Source organism: Carassius carassius, chromosome 13, assembly GCF_963082965.1.
Source record: "Carassius carassius chromosome 13, fCarCar2.1, whole genome shotgun sequence".
Taxonomy (NCBI): Eukaryota; Metazoa; Chordata; class Actinopteri; order Cypriniformes; family Cyprinidae; genus Carassius; species Carassius carassius.
This window is the reverse complement of record NC_081767.1, coordinates 26,005,784-26,026,551: the sequence shown is the minus strand read 5'-3', so window position 1 is coordinate 26,026,551 and position 20,768 is coordinate 26,005,784. Positions and strand designations below refer to the sequence as shown.

At 35.3% G+C, this 20,768-nt stretch overlaps 2 protein-coding genes across 2 annotated transcripts in view; one reads left to right on the top strand and one right to left on the bottom strand.

Annotated features, from left to right (window-relative positions):
• Positions 1-585: 585 nt before the first annotated feature.
• On the bottom strand, positions 586-18,489 carry LOC132156226 (pleckstrin homology domain-containing family G member 7-like). The gene is made up of 17 exons (XM_059565134.1): positions 18,164-18,489; positions 15,577-16,310; positions 13,190-13,212; positions 8,802-8,920; positions 8,584-8,624; positions 8,116-8,214; positions 7,395-7,541; positions 7,212-7,307; positions 6,980-7,081; positions 6,273-6,386; positions 5,734-5,908; positions 3,479-3,594; positions 3,275-3,362; positions 3,111-3,190; positions 2,128-2,281; positions 1,886-1,983; positions 586-1,362 (listed from the first exon to the last, which is right to left on the bottom strand). The coding sequence occupies exons 2-17, from the start codon at positions 16,189-16,191 to the stop codon at positions 1,258-1,260; spliced, it is 2,172 nt and encodes a 723-aa protein (XP_059421117.1). The 5' UTR covers positions 16,192-16,310; positions 18,164-18,489; the 3' UTR covers positions 586-1,257.
• A 1,537-nt stretch (positions 18,490-20,026) lies between these two features.
• The window catches only part of LOC132156224 (inositol 1,4,5-trisphosphate receptor type 2-like), a 92,011-nt gene continuing 91,269 nt past the window's right edge, over positions 20,027-20,768 (top strand). Inside the window, exon 1 of the mRNA XM_059565133.1 lies at positions 20,027-20,459. Coding sequence (XP_059421116.1) covers positions 20,368-20,459 — 92 coding nt within the window. The 5' untranslated portion in view covers positions 20,027-20,367. The remainder of the gene's footprint in view (positions 20,460-20,768) is intronic.

Genomic DNA, 20,768 nt, shown 5'->3' with positions numbered 1-20,768 from the left:
TGAAAGCAGTATCTGAAATAGATGAAAAAAATCAACCAGAATATACTAAATACACAAAATAATAAATCTAAAAATCAAGTGTGTAAAATATCACCTACTGACAGTGATTTTTAAGGTTAATTGGTTTGTTTGCTGAAGGTCCTGACTCAAATGAAGAACAGCTGAACTACTTCATTACCTGAGATGTTTTGTTGTTGTGGGAGAAAAAATGTTCAGAAGTATTATGTGTTCAAATTATCCATCATTTTTAAGAGTAAATAAACTAGCTGTTTCTATTTTCTTTCAGTGTCCTGCAGTGTTTTTTTACTATTATTATTTATATACTACTGTAGTAGTAGTAGTAATAATGTTTTATTTTTAATATTATCATGTTTAAATTTAGTAAAAATAAATGTAATCATTTTGTTGTGTTTTATTCATTTTTGGATAAAAAAAAAAACATTTTAGTACTTAACCTTCTGTATTGGCAACTAACTAAAATACATTTTTTCATTTAATAATTATATTAATTCAAAATACCAAAAACTTACCTTTTCAGTTTGGTGTCCTGGTTAAACTTTCAAATGAAATATTTTGTTCATGATGTATAAAAACAACTTAATATTTTATTTTTCATGGTCAAACAAGTAAATTATTCATGAAACAAGGCAGTGCATAATATTGTTTTAAAGAAAATGTAAATTTATACAAATGAAAATTTTGCTAACGTACACACTATTACAACACATACAGTAGGTTCTTTATCTAAGCATTTAATTTTCCCCACAATACACAGTGTCACTCTCTGACACAAGCAAATTCAGAATCATTTTTTGTGTTATGAATGTGCAACATTCTGTTCTCCAAAATATTTAATTTTTTTTAAAAAGGAATTAAAAAGCTGTTCCTCTTGTGGAACTTCAAACTGCTCAGGGTCACCACTGAAAGTGTTGATGTACTAACATTTATATATATATATATATATATATATATAGTTTCAAACCCATATGACTTTCTAAGATATAATAAGTGACTTTTGCATAATGCGAGTCATATATAAGACTTGAATACTTTCATGGTGATTTCTGTCCTTTTCAGAACTTGACATCTTCAGTTCTGTTAAATGGAAAATAACAGTTCAGACATTCTATTAAAAGCCGTTTAGGTTTGGAATGACATGAGGTGAATTAATGATGACAATTTTCATCTAAACTACATGAAATGCCTTTATGCACTGTGGTGGTTCATTGGCACTCTGGGAGACGGTCTCTGTATAAATTAGATCTGTGTAGACTCCAGAAAAGATTTGTTGACCCGCGGCTGCAGACAGTCCTGCTTCAGCAGGGAACTGATGGCATCCTCAATCTCTGACACCCACGCTTTCTGAAACACACAACATACACCCTGAATGAAACCATTTTATGAGATTTGAAATAAAAGCTACGTTTATTTTACCACTGTTAGATTCCAGTTATTTATAATGTTATGATATAATGTAACCTTTGACACATTTTTTTTAAATAATGAAATATATTTAATATTATAATATATAAATATTTGTAATATTTAAAATAACTGTTTTCTGTTTGAATATATTTTAAATTGTAATTTATTCCTGTGATGGTAGAGCTGAATTTTCAGCATCATTAGTCCAGTCTTCAGTGTCACATTATCCTTCAGAAATCATACTAATATTCTGATTTGTTGCTTAAGAAACATTTCTTATTACTATCAGTTGAAAACAGTTGTGCTGTTTTTTTTCCCCAAAATGAAATGTAATGCAATGTCAAGTTGACATTAAAATTGAATAACCTGATGATGTTGGTTAAGTTTGTGAATGTATGAGTGTTGGGTGGAAATCGAAGCATGGGTCTTTGAGAACGCATTAGCAGGATACAGTATTCACCTTCACAGATTCAGTCTGGGCTTGGAGAATGAAGACTCCGATGCATTGCTGGTAACGATTCTGGTGCATTATTATGAAGGAATTGGGCAGACCAGATGCTGAAACATTCAGAGATCAAATGTCAGTCCATCAGTGAGAACTTACTTGATCCATCCTCGATGGAAATGTCTGTATTACTAAATAATTACATAACAACTGCAACATGATCTCAATCCGAAGAGTGTGTCATGGTATGTCAGCACCTGTGGCATTGAGCTGGTCTATGTTCTTTAACTGCAGGCGGTCCAGAGAGATGGGCTGGTCCAGGACAATCAAACTACAGCTCTCCTGTAATAAGGCATCAAGCTCTTGTCCCACGGCTGGACGCAGGGGGTTCGACTCCACCACGCCAGACTTCTGTAATACAAAACACACGGCTGTGATATTAGTTGTTTAAAAGTCTGTATTGTATTGTATTTCCAAGTGAAAGAAAATGTTGAAACATAATAAATCTAGGATGGGATTGGGCTTGCATCCATCTACTTTTTTGTGAAAAATGTAATTTATTCCTGAATTTTCAGCAGCCATTACTCCAGTCTTCAGTGTCACTTGATCCTAGAATCATGCTAATATGCAGAACTGAAGCTCAAGAAACATAATAATTATTATTTTTATTATTATCAGTGTTGAAAAAAGTTTTCAGGATACTTTGCCTAATGGAAAGTTCAAAAGAACTGCATTTATTTGAAATTATTTTTGTAATAATATATTACATTTTATCAATGTAATGCATGATTTAATAAAAGTATTAATAATTGATTAAGAAAATAAGAACATTTTACTGACCCCAAACATTATGAGGTTAAATGAGATCATTTATTGCATGTTGAATTTTCAGCATTATTATCTAGCAAAATGATCTTTCATCGTAAATGTAAGAGCATCTAAGTTCAAATATATTCATATAAATATATAAATCTCCATTTATAGTAGTAAGTCCAGTACTATCTATCATGTGACACAATCCACTGATCTCTATTCAACCTTAGCGTGTAAAAGGGAGTCAATAATCACTCCCAGACAGAATCAACAAATCCATTTTCACATCGCCGTCACATGCTCTGATGCGCCGCCCATGCTTTGATTTATGTCAACAGAGACAGGGCTGCTAAACATTAACAGTAATAACACCAAACACTAGTCACTTTCCTTTATATACGTACTTAAAATTGATCAATAACTGCACCTTTTTGCTTCGCTTGATCTTCGTGATTAGAAGGAATTGGTCAAAGAGAAACAGGTAGACCTCATGCATCTTGGCATTTTCTGTGTGCAAAAGAAGATTTTGTAAATATACACAGCACAACCTCTTAAAAACAGAAAGAAAAGAAACCGTTTTATCCATCTAACCTATGAGAACGAGCTTCCCATCATGCAGAAGAATACGGTGAGACACCAGGTTCTCCAGAGTTACAGCTTTCAGCAAGTGCTTCAGATTCTGTGAAGGATTCATGACGCACAGCTTTGAAATCTCTATAAATACATTTCAAATCAAACTAAAATGAGAACATTATTAAGTATAATGTGCTTGAAGATACAGATTCTGACACAGACCTCAGGGACATGTGCCCGCTTGTCTTGCTCCCACACAGGAAGCCACACCAGAGCTTCCTTCAGCTGTATCACCTTCTGGTAGTTGTCCAACCACTTCACTTTTCCTTCAAGATCATCTGTTCAGATGCACAGAGAAAGAGAGAGAGGTTTGGGTGGGAGCTCTATTGTATCATCAGCCTACACAAAGGCGGTTGGCTACGAAAGGTTAGCGTGATCATCCACACCTCCCCAAACAAACATTACTGCTTTTGTAAAACCACAGAATCCTGTTTTTGGTTGTTCCGTTGGAGACAATCAACTGTGTTTTAATTCTAGATTCTTCCTTCTGCGTTCCAAGTACAGGCTCTTTCATCAACAATGACACAGTCATGTGCTTTGATCCCCACACCCTTCATATGCTGACATGTTTTAATTGCAGCAAGTCACCGAGAAGAGTTGTGCACACACCCTTATATTGGCTATGGGAACTGTCACAAAGTGTTGAAATGAGCTGCTGCCATCCTGGAATGTTTTGAATTAAAAAAAAAAACAGCTTTTTTATAGAATATTAATGGATTAATAATTTCAAGTCTGTCTAGCCATAAATCAGCCTGGGAGCAGGTCAATGAGTCAAGGCAGGACGTCAAGTGCGATCATTACCATCCCCTTGAGCATTACGGAGAATATTACTGAATTCGTGACAGCTTATTTCACTTTTTAAATGCCAGCTAGCAAAAAAGTCATTACCATCACAAAGAGTCAGTTGATGGGATATTTGTTGTAAAATAAGAAAAAAATTTGTATAGTATTACTAAAAATAAGACCTTATTTTGTTGTGTCATCAGCAAACTCTTGTATCACTACCATAACATACACCGTCATTACCATCATAGAGCATTTTCTTTTAAATTCTTGTTAAAATAATATTATAAATATTGAACTATTATAAATGATAAAATTTGATATATTTTAGCACATTTATAATTACAATCATTACCAATGAAGAGCATTTATGAGTACTATTTTTTCATAGTAAATTATACATTCTAATAAAACTATTTTATAAAAACAAAGTATAATTTAATATATTTTAAAACAACTTATAAACAAGAGCTTTTAATTAAAATGTTGCAAACTAAAATATTTTAGCACAGATGAATAATGTACTGAATAATGTAATGTAATAATGTATTACTCTCACTTCCTTATCAAAACAGGGTACTTGATAAACACATAATGGATTTATGACAAGTTGTGGAATGCTTCTTAAAAAGATAACTGGGCTTTTATACCAACATGTAAATTCAAATGTCACATCTTCATGTCTTACTAAAACACGGCGTCCTTTCAGTTGTTTTGGCTCACATATCGGAGGCAAAAATAGCTGTCTTTCACAGAGTCACTGCATATCCTTTCTCACTACATGCCTCACAAACAGCTTCTCTATGATGGCACTCAGAGAACAGGAAAAGTCACCTGTCACCTGGTTTGAAGTAATGTTTTACCCAAACGAGATTAAAGTGTCCTCATCTGAGAAACAGCCAACAGCCACAATAACTGTAGAAAGTGAAAACCTATTTTCCCAACTATTGTAAAAAATACTTAAAGCAAATACTATAATATATATAATATATATATATATATATATTTTTTTTTTTTTTTTCAATACGGAGCCAATTGGCAAATATCTGATGTTTATTAACCCATGACATTTTACAATTAGTCTACCTTTGCCATAGTATAACGCTCAATAATAGTTGCTCTTTAAAAGCACTAATCATTTAACAACACTGCTAAATGTTATCTCAAAATAAATATCCATTTTCATACTGTAATGTTTTGATGTCTAAATTCACTTGTAGCATTCAAAAATACAGACCCGTTTTTTTTAATTATTTAGAAACATCATATAATTTTAATTTAATCCATTTATCAGTTATCTATGGAAGATTGTATCTGCCTCAAAAAAAAAAGAAATAATGTAATTTTATCTCACAAGTCTGCAAGTTGATATCCCACAATTCTGACTTTTCTGAGAAAATCTTTTTTATTTTTGCTTTTTTTTGTTTCCACCACAGAATAAAAAGGAATTATCTCACAATTCTGAATTGCAAGGAAAAAAGAATTGTGGGATAAAAAGGTCCTTTTTTTATTTATTTTTTATCCTGATGTTGAAACAAGCTCCAAAATGATTAGCTCTAATAACAGGAAATGAATGATCTGTTTATCAGTATTGTATTGTACTTTCATCTATCACAAGAATGCCACCAACTTACAGATGGCTCTGTCAATGAGATCCACGATGCTCTGTATGCTGTTTTCCTCGGCCTCCGAGCAGCTCTTCTTCCCTATGTTCTTCAATAGCAGAGGGTACCGTGTAAATCTCTGCAGAGGAGCCACCAGCAGATCCTTCAACTGCAGCCTGCGGCACTGCTCGTTTCGTTCACACCACTGGATGACACAAAGTGTGAAGGATGGGAAGAGATATGCAATGTTCAATGTTTAATGAGATTGTACTGATTTTGTTCTGAATAAAAAGTCAACTGACAAACAGGATCCCTTGTGTGCCACTGATTGCAAATTCTAGAAATGACAGGGCAAAATTGATGTGGAGACAGCTTAAGAATACAACAGGGAACAATGATGATGCAAGAAAGAGAAAATAGCAGAGTCAACACTTTTTCAGAGTTCCTGTGTGAAACCCAGCAATGGCCTGAGCCTCGAGTGGCAATGTTTGTCCTATTCCCCTAGATCATGTCAGTACGTTGTGACCAAGCCCTGATTTACAGTGTCAAATCACGCTTGCCACAGTTACCTTCACGAAAGAGCCAAAGTCCTCTCTGAGCTTCAGGCTGTCCAGATAAAGGATGGCCGTACTGTAATTCAGGCAGTATTTCTGCAGGCAATGGCAAATGCTCTCACCAAACGCCTGCAACAGTCAATATGGAGGAGTGATCAGAAGAGAACAATAGAGAAAACAGTCTGTTATCTTTCAGCAAATAAGGAACAAAAGTTTAATGGTGTTCAGTTTTTTTACTTTGTTTTCTAGAACAATCATTTGCTAACTGCCTAATATAAAAATACATTCTGTAAGCACAAGATAGCTCGGGTCAGATCACATGTTTATGTATAGGCAGTTATATATTATGTTTAAAGGTCACTGTCTGTGACTTTCCATTTCTATTTTTTTAATGTATGAGCTTCAACACTGATAATAATAAAATATTTTTCTTGAGCACCAAATTTCTGAAGGATCATGTGACACTGAAGACTGGAGTAATGGCTTCTGAACATTCAGCTTTGCTAAACAGGAATAAATTACCACTGTTTTTACTGTATTTTTAATGAAATAAATGCAGGACTGTAAAAAAAAAGTGTTTGTGTTGCTTTAGTCGCTTATAGTTGCTTTATTTTTTTTTAAGTTGACAATTTTTTATTTTTTTTACAGTGGATTTAGAGACTTATTTCAAAAGCATTTAACACATGTACTATATATAAAAATATCAGTTTATGGTATCCTACCTTTCTAAGGAGTTCAAGAAGAGTCTGTGTACTATAGCTGTCTGGATTGGTCCACATCTCCTTAATGACACGCAAGAAACTAGCAAGGAAGCCGAAGCTAACCTGCAATAGAGTAAGAAACAAACTGAGAACAACATTTCATATTATAAAACAGAACACAGACAAAAAACTGGATCCAAACAAGCAGTCAATTTCCAGTGACATATTTCCACCATGCTCACTGAAGTCTTACCAAACAGAGCTCATTGAGATTTGCAAAGAGCCTCCAGGAGTCAATGTCCTGAAGACACTCTCTCATCTGAAGGTCCGTTAGTGTGGTCAAAAACACCTACATGCACAACAAAAGCAAACACATGTTTGTCTTTTTCACCGGTGGACATGTCATTCCATAATTCTAAAGGCATTGAGTTCACACCTCTTTTATAACCATGAGCTGATCAAGGAAGTAGACACATTCACTGGTGAAAAGTTCCCAAATGGCTTCCTGTTTACGGTAGGCTTTAGGATTCTCTGTTGCTCCCAGTTTAGAGTGACCTCTCAAAAAGTCCTCCAAAGACATATCCTGAAAAAACAGAGAAAATTGTATTTTTATGCAAGACATTTCTCATGCACTAGTCAATTCTGTTGTTTCAGACTGGTGGAAACATATAAAATACACTTTTAAGTGTTAATTTTATTGCACTTTATTCATTTGCATCTGTGGATTTCAATTACAATGCATACGTATTACCATATACATATTGTGGAGTGCTAAAAAAAATCCAAAAGCCATTCAGTAAAAAAAACTTTGAGTCTAATAAATTGAACCTGGCTTTATTCAATGTTTAGATTTCTGTTATGGAAATGTATTTATTAGTACAAAGTTAATTAGATAATGCCTTGTTTACATGTATAAATATAACATTTTCAGAAAACTTGTAATACAACATTTTTTTGCAATACTTAATGTAATCAATCAACTGAAAAAGTATGGTAATATCTATTCATTTTTTATTTATTTTCTACCTGGTAACATGGGGTGTCTTGCCTACTGATAACATAAAATAGAACTTCTAAAGGCCATGCATAAAAACGAATGTGCTCACTTCAGGGGGTTTTCAGCTCATAGCAGTTATGCATCAGTTTTGAACACTCACCTTATACGTCTGAAAGTCTGTGTCTCGCCATTCCTGGATTTGAATGCCAGCCAGACACTTGCCAATGTCAGCTATGCTGCGAGTCTTCCCCTTTGTTTCCTGGAAAACACCACTCACATTTATTCAACATCACAGTGCCCTGCCCTCAACAGGTCTCTTTGTGTTTGAGCATAAACTGTGGAGCAGATTGCATAGCATGACATGTTTGAGAGCAATGTACCCGTTTTGTTGTTGTTTACTGTTAATGGAATTGATTGGGGGAAGGGGGTGCGTGCATTCAAATCTGATTCAGCTCAAAGTGGGTCAGTGAACACTATGTGCTAGATATCATCCAAAGCATCTGAAAAATTATGACAGAGCATCTGCAGATGGTAACAATCACAGAACTGGCACCAGATCAAAATGTCATGGGAGAGGTTTCTGCTTGATGGTATTGAAACGTTAGAACAAAAGAATTTTTGCACTTACTGTGCTACGCCTTGAGAAGGGCCACCTTGATTTCTTAGTGTCTGTGAAAAAGTGTAGTAAAACTTACAATCTGTTTTATAAAGTATAGATAAGTTTGAGACGGGCTATAAACTGATTAATATACTTTGTTCTTTCATTAAGTCTATGGGTATATAGTAGTACATGTTAGCAAATCGTATTGAAGCCAGAGTCATGAGACTGACTGAGGCATTACTAACCTGAATAGGCTGATTTATTTAAAATATCAGCAGCGCCATTGGACACGAACAAATCTCCAGGGGAAACATCCAAACCAGGAAGACTCACAACCACGGAGCTCCGCCTCCTCTCCTGCAGCCTGAGAAAAAGCAAACCAGAAGAGTGCAGGTGAGTTCGTAGAACATTCCGGCCCCTGAGGCAGCCAGCCTTTCAAAGTTATGCATGAAGGATGCACAATGAAATAATGTCGGTTAACCACAGAGCATCCAATTCAAGATTTATTTGCTTCGTACTTGTAAAACATCACTTTCTACAAGTTCGCCACAAGCTGGACAAGTTTAGAAAGTAGATCTGCACGTGAATTGCAAATCTGCACAAAAAAATGTCTAACTTAAAGGGTTAGTTCACCCAAATATTAAAATGATTTCATTAATAACTCACCCTCATGTCGTTCCAAACCCATGAGGCCTCCATTGCTCTTTAGAACATGGTTTAAGATATTTTAGATTTAGTCCGAGAGCTCTCAGTCCCTCCATTGAAAGTGTGTGTACGGTATACTGTCCATGTACAGAAAGGTAATAAAAACATCATCAAAGTAGTCCATGTGACATCAGAGGGTCCGTTAGAATTTTTTGAAGCATCAAAAATACATTTTGGTCCAAAAATAGCAAAAAAATACGACTTTATTCAATATTGTCTTCTTTTCCGGGTCTGTTGTGAGCGCGTTCACAACACTGCAGTTTAGTGATATCCGGTTCGCGAACGAATCACTCGATGTAACCGGATCTTCTTGAACCAGTTCACCGAATCGAACTGAATCGTTTGAAACGGTTCTCGTCTCAAATATGCATTAATCCACAAATGACTTAAGCTGTTAACTTTTTTAATGTGGCTGACACGCCCTCTGAGTTAAAACAAACCAATATCCCGGAGTAATTCATTTACTCAAACAATACACTGACTGAACTGCTGTGAAGAGAGAACTGAAGATGAACACCGAGCCGAGCCAGATAGCGAACGAAAGATTGACTCGTTCTCGAGTTAAAATGTATTTTCGATGCTTCAACAAATTCTAACTGACCCTCTGATGTCACGTGGACTACTTTGAAGATGTTTTTATTACCTATCGGGACATGGACAGTATACCGTACACACAGTTTCAATGGAGGGACAGAACGCTCTCGGACTAAATCTAAAATATCTTAAACTGTGTTCTGAAGATGAACAGAGGTCTTACGGGTTTGGAACGACATGAGGGTGAGTTATTAATGACATAATTTTAATATTTGGATGAACTAACCCTTTAACTACAGTCAACAGTAGTGCAATAGTTCTTTAGACCTCAGAAAACAATTATTCCAATAAATTAATCAGAGAAGGTTTGATAAACCCTGGCATATGTCTGTTTATGCAGAGCCAAGCCCTGCTAAGCTTGAAAATTCAAGGCAGATTTGCTTTAGCAGGAAATCATAGAATTCCATGTTCACATTTCTTACATGCCTTGTTAGTATTAGGTTGCCAGAACTGTGTTTGGAAAGTTGATAAACAAGCCCATACCATGTATCTGCTGTACATGCACACCATTACAAAGTGACCTGTCAACTGACTACTGAACAGTTGGATATTTTTGAAAGTTTTAGATTTTATTATACCCACTGTTTAAGAACAAAGAGCAGCAGCAGAGGTGGAAAATCAGCCCCCTGATTTTTAGCCTGCAGCAATAGGAGAATTCATTATTAATTAAGTCAAATGTTTGCTTTTTTCCTCCTGAGTTTTTGTTGCAAACCAGGGTTAAATACACACAAAGGTTAAAACTATGGTAAACTGCTGGTTTTAAAACACTGTTAACTGCAAAACAAACGCAAAACTAAAGCGAAACGAAACTAAAACAGTGACTTAACAATCCATTTCTGAAACTAACAAAAACTAAAAAGAAATTAAAATCTTTGATTTAAAATAAAATATTAAAGTAAAAGGCTAAGCTAATATACACCTCATGATTCTAGTCACAAGTTTACTTGTGTTCCACTGCATACAATGTACAAAAAAAAGTGTACATTTAGGGTATCAGGATTTTGTGCAGTTCCTTATCTAGTCATTATCATCCCCTACATTATATTAAACAAGATTATAGTTCCGTATAGTGATTTTATCTTCTGTTTTGCTCTGCTTCAGTTCCCCTGTTAAATTTTGACATAAAATCCTAAGGGCTTTTAGGCAGAGCTATGACTGTTTTCACACACAACTGGACAGGCTGGTTTTTGTTTGAGTTACTGGACTCTCAGCTTTGTGCCCATCCAGCTGTACAGAGACTCAGTGATGTGTCATGATATGTGATATGTGTCATTAAATATTTTACAGGGGCTTACATCTTCAGATGCAGGTATGGAGGGCATAAAGAGCTTGCAAGTAAGAGTTAATCATACCCTTCATGTATGTAATAAATACACATCTGTTTTTGCCACATCATTAAACTAGAAAACTAAAGTTGATCAAGACAAATTTTGACTGGTGGCTTGACAAATTTTATCTGAAAGAACCTTGGTTTTTATGTCAATTTTAGCAAGAAATGTAAACAATAAATGTCATTATAGCTCTCTTTAATGTTGTGTGATCACTGTAGCCACATCATGATCTCTTCCTCTTTACTACTACTTATAGCACCAAAAAAAACAAGAATTAACATCAGAATGTATGTTGAAAGATACAGTCACAAACTATTATTGAAACGAATCATGTCTCATGTAATTGCTCAGTGTTTCAACTGCAGAAAGATTTCAGTAAAACAGTTTGTAAAGAATGTCACGTAACGTAACATTACATTTACCTCAGGAAAGCCATTTAATGTCTATAGTTCATTAGTTAGCTATGAAAGTCATCTCTCAAGATGAGTAATAATAAATATATGCACTATATAATATAGTCATATATTTTTACTTAACCTGTTGACTTATTTAATGTATGTTTGTGTCAACAAGTTATTACAGCCACCATTTAAATGTTTATATTTCAACAAAGAATTGCATTAGAAACATAATGATATCATTAACAAGTTTATATAAAAACTGCCTTACGCTGATACACAATTCAGTTGATTATAAAAATGCTAATATTGAATTTTTTTGTTAATTGATTAACTGGTTAACTGTTTTTGTTTTGGTTTTGGGTTTTAGGGTAGATTTGTTTTTTTTTTTGGGGGGGGGGTTGAGTGCATTACTGATGGATGAATGGATGGATGGATGATTGGATGGAATGAGTCAGAAAAGGCTGAAAGTCTGTGGCAAGATTGGTGTACATAGCTTGAGTTTGTCAAGCCAACATTAGTTAGGTGCACTTACTAAATAACTAAACATAAAACCAACTGCAGATACTGATATCAGTCTGTGTTCATCACAGTAAATATGGGATTATATACCAATAAATACTTGAGTCATATACAGTTGCCATGAGATATGAATTATTCAGCATTATATATAGTGAACACCCATCCCCATGGCACCTGGCACAATGAACCTTCAAATACTTCCTTTTACTATATCATTTGCATCCTTTTGGACCTTTTCAGAGATAGAGGCTAATAAAAAGCCTCATATGTTCGCTATTTACACTTCTAACTTCTCTTTTGTAAGTGCAAACAGAAACACAGAAGCCAGTACATTAGGGTTTAAAACCCTACAAGTAAAGGTCACTCAGTGCATCTCCTTTTTACCAACATTAAAAACAGGTCACCTCAAATGGCTTGTTATCTAGAGGTGCATCCACAATGCAGTCCTAGAATGAAGCGGCCCTCTTATGCTGACTATCCCACAGCCACAAAGAAGGGAGCTTTGTCCTCGCACCTCCATGGAATAATGAATAACTGTCCTGTCCAATCGCCATCCAGGGATGAGCACTGCAATCAGACGGTGCCATACTGTAATTAAGGCCACAATAGCTGCCTAATTATCCACTGCTGAAAAGACGACCGTGTTCCAAGCAAAGTGGGCCAGACGGTGGGGGGGAAACAGCACTAATGAGTTTATCTGGGCCGTACATGACTGAATGATGGGATTCTAATAACGCGCCCTTAAAAGTTCATACACAGCTAACAAAGCAGCAATACAATGAACAATGAACCTTCCTCTACCCCAGCTCCCCTTGCATCAGCATGGTGGCGCTCTACTGAAAAAGCTCCTGCTTTGGCCACATTATCACAAACAAATTCCCGGATTAACAAAACAACACTACAAATTAGAGATGTTGAGCAACAAGTGTAGGATGGATAGTTTTAGTGAACAAGGAAATGCTGGTTTGACAGAACAAAGTGACTAGGACACTGAGGGCTGAATTACGGTTCACATACAAACATGACTTATGGACATGGTAGGGACGGTTTATGCAAAACATTAGATAAAGACAGCTTGCATACCTTTTATGACAGGGGTCCTTGACCTGTAATCAAAAGAAGATACACCAAAATGTGAGTAAGGTATTTGATGAGGAAAAAACACATCTACTGATATCTCACGCTTGGCTTGGATGAATGTGTGAAAGGAGTGAATGGGGTTACTTTTGATCCTGCACTGACCCTACAATTATTTGGTGATTGCTGACTGTGGTGAAAGGAGTCTCACCATAGGGTTTGCTTGAAGCTGTCAGTGCAAGAAGCTACAGATTCAATTGCTGTCAAAAGCTCTTATTGTAAACTACTATTTCAGGAGGTCGAAGAAGAACTAGACAGGCTTCTTTGATAAGAGCGGAAAGACTCTTGCCATTTGATTTACAGGCCACACGAAAAAAAGATTGTACTGTATCATTACATATTATAACAGAGGAAACTGATTGTTATCAACTTAGAAAAGGCTAATATAAAGCCAGCAAAACCAGGCTTCTTTTTTTTTGTTAACTGAAATAAATGTTATTCTTAAACAAAGTAAAATATAATTAGATAAAAACTTATCTAAAAGTTTGAAAATTAGAAATGTATTATGTTGTAATTAATTAGAATTCAAGTAATTTGATCAATTATTCTGCAAAAATAAAAAAAGATAATACTAGAATACAGATGATGGTGCCTGCCGCATTTGCCATGGACAGCATTAATTATTATAAAATATCAGTTCGCTACAGCGCAACTGACCAATCAGAATCAAGTATTCCGGAGTGCTGTGTAAAAATTTTTTTGTCATTATTACTGTTCATATACAGGTGCATCTCAATAAATATGAATGTCGTGGAAAAGTTTATTTCAGTAGTTCAACTCAATTGTGAAACTTGTGTATTAAATAAATTCAATGCACACAGACTGAAGTAGATTAAGCCTTTGGTTCTTTTAATTGTGATGATTTTGGCCCACATTTAACAAAAACCCACCGATCTCAACAAATTAGAATACTTCTTTAGACCAATAAAAAAAAATTTTCTTGTGAATTGTTGGCCTTCTGAAAAGTATGTTCATTTTCTGTACTCAATACTTGGTAGGGGCTACTTTTGCTTTAATTACTGCTTCAATTCGGCGTGGCATGGAGGTGATCAGTTTGTGGCACTGCTGAGGTCGTATGGAAGCCCAGATTTCTTTGACAGTGGCCTTCAGCTCATCTGCATTGTTTGGTCTCGTGTTTCTCATTTTCCTCTTGATAATACCCCATAGATTCTCTCTGGGGTTCAGGTCTGGTGAGTTTGCTGGCCAGTCAAGCACACCAACACCATGGTCATTAAACTTTTGGTGCTTTTGACAGTGTGAGCAGGTGCCAAATCCTGCTGGAAAATGAAATCAGCATCTTCAAAAAGCCGGTCAGCAGAAGGAAGCATGAAGTGCTCCAAAATTTCTTGATAAACGGGTGCAGTGACTTTGGTTTTCCAAAAAAACAATGGACCAACACCAGCAGATGACATTGCATCCCAAATCATCACCAACTATAACTTAATACTGGACTTCAAGCAACTTGGGCTATGAGCTTCTCCACCCTTCCTCCAGAGTCTAGGACCTTGGTTTGCAAATGAAAAACAAAACTTGCTCTCATCTGAAAAGAGGACTTTGGACCACTGGGCAACAGTCCAGTTCTTCTTCTCCTTACCCCAGGTAAGACGCCTCTGATGTCTGTGGTTCAGGAGTGGTTTAAACAAGAGGAATATGACAACTGTAGCCAGTTGTGTGGTGGCTCTTGATGCCTTGACCCCAGCCTCAGTCCATTCCTTGTGAAGTTCACTCAAATTCTTGAATCGATTTTGCTTGACAATCCTCATGAGGCTGTGGTTCTCTCGGTTGGTTGTGCATCTTTTTCTTCCATACTTTTTCCTTCCACTCAACTTTTAACTTTTAACTGTTAACATGCTTGGATACAGCACTCTGTGAAAAGCCAGCTTCTTTGACAATTAATGTTTGTGGCTTACCCTCTTTGTGAAGGGTTTCAATGATTGTCTTCTGGACAACTGTCAGATCAGCAGTCTTCCCCATGATTGTGTAGCCTAATGAACCAAACTGAGAGACCATTTTGAAGGCTCAGGAAACCTTTGCAGGTGTTTTGAGTTGATTAGCATGTCACCATATTCTAATTTGTTGAGATTCGGTGGGTTTTTGTCAAATATGAGCCAAAATCATCACAATTAAAAGAACCAAAGACTTAAACTACTTCAGTCTGTGTGAACTGAATTTATTTAACACACAAGTTTTACAATTTGAGTTGAATTACTGAAATAAATGAACTTTTCCACAACATTCTAATTTATTGAGATTCACCTGTATATTTAGGGTTAGAAATGCAAAGCCTATGTAAACCTATAAAAAAATATATTTTTAAAGAACTCATTTTATACCTGGTCATTGTCATCGATGGTGCTCTCATTATCATCCGAATCTGGCTCTTTTGACTCACAAGACTCTTTGCTTTTGCAAATGACGCCATTGTCAATAGTCTTTGATCTGTGTGATCTAACTCTCCCACGAATCACTGAAGATTCAAAGTTCCCATTCTCTCCATCCAACTGAACTGCCAGTGGTGATTTCTGCCGAAATAATGGAGAAAGGGGACTCGCGGGAGTGGGAGACTCCTCTCCTAAAGGACCATCTAGCTTGCTTGGATCTCGGTAGGAGATTCTCATGCTCCTCATCCTCCTCAGAGTGGGGGACGTGGAGATGCGGGCTGGGGCTTGTCTATTAAACTGAAATAAGGGTTGTGGCATGCTGTCAGACTCCGTAAGGAAACCATACCTCAGTCTGGAGGGCGTCCTTTCTAAATCTATTCGCATTATGAAAGGACTAGTCGTTTGTGTATCTTTGTCCTCACTTTGTACACATTGGGTTTTGGTTTGGGTCTGTGCATCCGTCCCTTTGACTGTTTTCATTTCATGCCAGTCTATGTAATTCCAGTCCAAAGTTTTATCCACTTCCTTCCCGTTTTCGCTTATGAACGCATAATTCAACTCTGTCATCTTGAGTAATCTGGCATTATATCCAACAACAGAAGACTGATTACGAAGAAGATGCAAGTTTGGCTAGATCCATTCCCACAAAAATGTGTCCGATCCCAAAATCCATGTCTCTGGAGCTTCTGAAAAGTAAGATATTATTAGAAAAGCCACCCACTAAGTTTATTTCAACTATTGCATAACTAGCCATGTACAGTATGCCCATTTTAAACCCTTTAATCCTATAATTTCCCAAGATAAGTGTGAGCAACTGTGTAACAATTTTTTTTTTCAGATCAGATGTGGTGAAAAGGGGAATGATAAAATAATGTTCACATAAATTCCAGAAAACCTCCACTTTCAATATCAGTCGGTGTATAACACAACAACTATTTTTAAACCCTTAAAACTCCAACATAAATTGTGTTCACAAATGGGATTAAATGGGTTAATCTGCATTTAACAATACTTTATGACATTAAGCACCCAGACATTGAAAGCACCTATGAACGTTATGCAATTTTCAACAATTCAGGAGGATTATTTCTACCACATTCTAAATAGGAATTTTGTCGTTTATCATTCAGCAAGCTTAAAGTTATATTACTGAATCTACATTGTAGTCCGTTTGCACACATTATATTAAATATACTTATGCATTTTATATCATATATACTTGTATGTTTATACATGTATGTTCATGTTCTAACTGTTTTAACTACTAGCCTTTATATTTGATTTGATCTGGTTTTCTTCTGTGGAACCTGCAAAAGCTGGGTCATTACATGAAATAAGTGCCTTTTCCATTTAAAAATGTGAATTTGAAAAGCATATTTCATTTATCCACATTACAGTATATCAGAAAAGAACACCTTTATTTTACTAAACTGATTGTGCCATCAGCTACATTAAAAAAGGTATCATCGTTAATAGTTTTACAGTTAATTTAGTCATTACAAGCCTTGTGCTGAAGGTCATGGTCAAAACTAAATACTGTAGAAACGTAATTTTCTGTAAAGTTGCTTTGTAATGATTTGTATTGCAAAAAGCGCTATACAAATAAACTTGAATTGAACTGAATTGAAGGGCATAAATTTACATGATGATTATTAGAAAGGGAATTTAATGCTGATATTTCTACAAAAATCTAGTTTTTGGTAATTAATCTTTTATGATAAGAAATCACAATAAGGTTCCATTAGTTAATGTATTAACTAACATGAAAAAACAATGAACAACACATTTATTACATTATTTATTAATCTTTGTTAATGTTAGTTAATAAAAATAGAGTTGTTCATTGCTAGTTCATGCTAATTCAGTGCATTAACAAATGTTAAAAAGCATTTCAACTATTGATTTTAATAATGCATTAGTAAATGCTGAAATTAACATTAACTAAGATTATTAAATGCTGTAGAAGTATTGTTCATGCTTAGTTCATGTTTACTAAAGTAGTTAACTAATGAACCTTATTGTAAAGTGTTACCAAAAGTGATTAGAGAAAAACTGAAGTTTGCAGTAATAATTTTAGGAATATCACATTTACAATCATTTTTCTTCACATATTTTGGTAAAGTTTAACATTCAGATGAGTTCTAGAGTGCTAAATCTAATAATAAATACTTTATTTTTTAATTAGACAAGACACATCCTCATACAGAAAAACTACAGGAAACACAAAAGGCACATTTTTAAATGTCCCAACTACAGTACATTTTAACTATTAGCATACATTTAGTCGCAGCATGCTTTATCGTTGTGCATTTGATAAAGAAACTTTGTTAACAGTGCAGCGTGGGAAACAAGGGCACCTGCTACCGCTGCTGTTCTTAAACATACTGTAAAATACCTCAGCTTACTTTTTAGTTTATATTATGCAAAATCATGCGTTCACAAACGTTTATCGTGCGGACGAGTCGCAGATGTATGTTTTTAGACAAGCCAGTTAAATCCGAATGTAAATCTCGATTCTATTCTAGTCGGTGCCACTTACCTCTTAGTCGTTCCCGGGTGAGACTGAGACTCCGGCTGATGGAGGGAAAAGAACTGGACCAAATGTAGGCTACAATGTCTCTGCTAGAGTTTCAAACAGGCTATTTATCCGCAAAATATGACACTTTGCAAAAGAATCCAGCTCCGTTTAAAGTGAAATGAGCGTATGAAAAATGTCTGTAGCACGGATTGTGGAGCTCAGCTGGTATTTATTGTGAGGGAGTTCTGCTGCTTGTCGCCTAAGGTCAATGGAGGTGGAGCATAGCTCTATTGTGTTGCTATAAGTGTGTGTGTGTGTGCGGCGTGCACCGAGCAGCTGTGTAGTCACCAACTGCGTAATGACCTCATGTTTCTTTCGAGGGATAGGTAAAGAAGGTAAATGACAGCTAGCAGGCAGGTTAAATGTCGTAGTCTGTCTCACGTGAGCTGTGACCTCACGGAAACTCTGAGCAAATGTCAAGCATCTTAGCTTTCCTTTCTGTGACAATGTGATAGGGTTAATCAGACAGGTAGCTATTCTGTTATTTCTTTCATTATTATTTATAGGATCAGTCAGATATAATTAGTTTAGTTGTTTATAGTAAGATATTTGACGTTGTAATAGAGTCAGTGATTAATTAGGATGAGTGATATTGTAAAATCTATTTTCAAAAGAAACATCCTCGTAATGTATGATGGTTTATGTTTTGAAAAACCTTTTAACTATTATATAATAAGTTAATTAATTAACCACTTATTTAATTCAGTTAAATCATTTGGATGATGAAACATTCATCATAAGAGAGCTGCATTCAAGAATTTCTATCATTAGTTTTATTCATGGTTTTATCTTATCGAAGTCACTATTGAACAAATTCCACAAGGAAAATGGTAAAAACATATTTTCTTTGAAAATTGTTAAACAGTAAAGAATTTATTATATTATTAAAACAAAATCATCTGTGTCCATGTGACTTTATTTTGATTATTTCACCCTATTGACACTAGATGGCAGTGCAGGCGAGTTTAACCAATCCTGAAGTTATGAAATCAAGACCTAGTTTCAGGACCAGTATTAGGCCATGATTAGACCATAGTTCAATTAGGACATTAGATCCATTAATCAGTAATATTATTTTAAATATCATTAATCAGAAATTTTCGTCATTATTCTTAGGCACACAAGAAGTTACAAATAAAGACTCATGTCTCATGCTCATGTCTGATAAGCAAACAGTTATTTCTGTGATTATGCAAAGGTGGTCTATAGATTATTCAAAGATACAAGTTATATGACCTGTACTATAAGTATCTTTTTTATAAGGGCTACAGAGCTATCTCATTTAAATTATACAGAAGAATGCTAGCAACATTATTTTGCTTTATCAGATAACGAACTTTTACTTTTCAAAAAAAAAAAAAAAATTAACGTCAACCAGGCAAACAAACACAGGGGGTACATTTGTTAAATATAGGATATGTATACATTCAATAAATCACAAACGTTTATGACCATGTTGAAGCTATTTTATCTGCTTTATTAAATATTTAAAATTCAAGCAATTCATATAATGGCGAAAACAGAATGGTTTCTAAAGTAATATTTTGTTTATATATTTATTTATTTATTTATTTATTTATAAATGTATAACTGGAGATGTATCATTAAAAAGGAAGCTAAACAAATAGTTGGAGGACACTTCACTTAAGTGCAGATATTATATTAAATAATATTATGAAATTATCTAATCAGGGGTTTACATCATACAAAAAAATAATAATTGTTTAAACTCATCCATTAAAAAAAAAAAATTGACGACAAACTTCCGGAATAATTGTGCGCGACTCCGCAAATGCGCAAACAAACAAGCTGCATCCCACTTTTTGAGTTGCATACCACAGCATTTAAAGACAGACAGAAGCACTTCCTTGATGACACGGGACAGAGAGCGAGTCTCCTCCCACTCGAGTGGCATATTGGTGAGAAAAAGCCTCGTTTGTCTCACAGGAAGAAGTTGAAAACATGAAGAAACGCGACAGTTAGAGGAATCCCATCTCAGAAGTCACGGGCTCCCACATCTCTTCTCCGGGCGGCTGAATTAAAATGTGTTACTGTCAAAGCGAAGAAACGAGTGGCTTGAGACACTGAGTCGACTGGACACATTGCGCTGGATCTGAGGGTTTAAACTTAAAAGTATCAGAAAAACTATTAAAACATTTTCAGACATGTCGGAACACAGGTTTTGTTTCCTTCACATTGGGGATATCGTGTCTCTGTATGCAGAGGGAACTGTCAACGGATTTATCAGCACTTTAGGGTAAGTTATGTTGGCCATTATATTTGTATTAGACTTAAGCAATATCCTAATTATATTGGTATTAAACGTAAGTGAACATGGCGTTAGGACATTTCATTCAGGTACACATTAAACATTCAAAACATTTTCTTCTATTTTTTTATGCTCCTCATATCAGATGAAGTTTGTTGAGTGAAAGTAGGAAGTGATTTGAGCACAAACTGGAGGCCAGAGGTGCAATGTTACAGCATTGCTTCAGAAGCATGTAAATTATTGAACGGGAATGCAAAGTTTTCTTTAGTTTACACGTAAAACTAATACAGTTATGTA

What these genes read in the sequence shown, in the direction of transcription:
- LOC132156226 (XM_059565134.1), bottom strand. Translation starts at nt 16,191, where the DNA reads ATGACAGAGTTGAATTATGCGTTCATAAGCGAAAACGGGAAGGAAGTG. An exon ending in CCATCGATGACAATGACCAG is followed by an intron (nt 13,213 to 15,576) that starts GTATAAAATGAG and finishes TTTTGATTACAG; the next exon opens with GTCAAGGACCCCTGTCATAA. An exon ending in AGCGGGCACATGTCCCTGAG is followed by an intron (nt 3,363 to 3,478) that starts GTCTGTGTCAGA and finishes AATCCTTCACAG; the next exon opens with AATCTGAAGCACTTGCTGAA.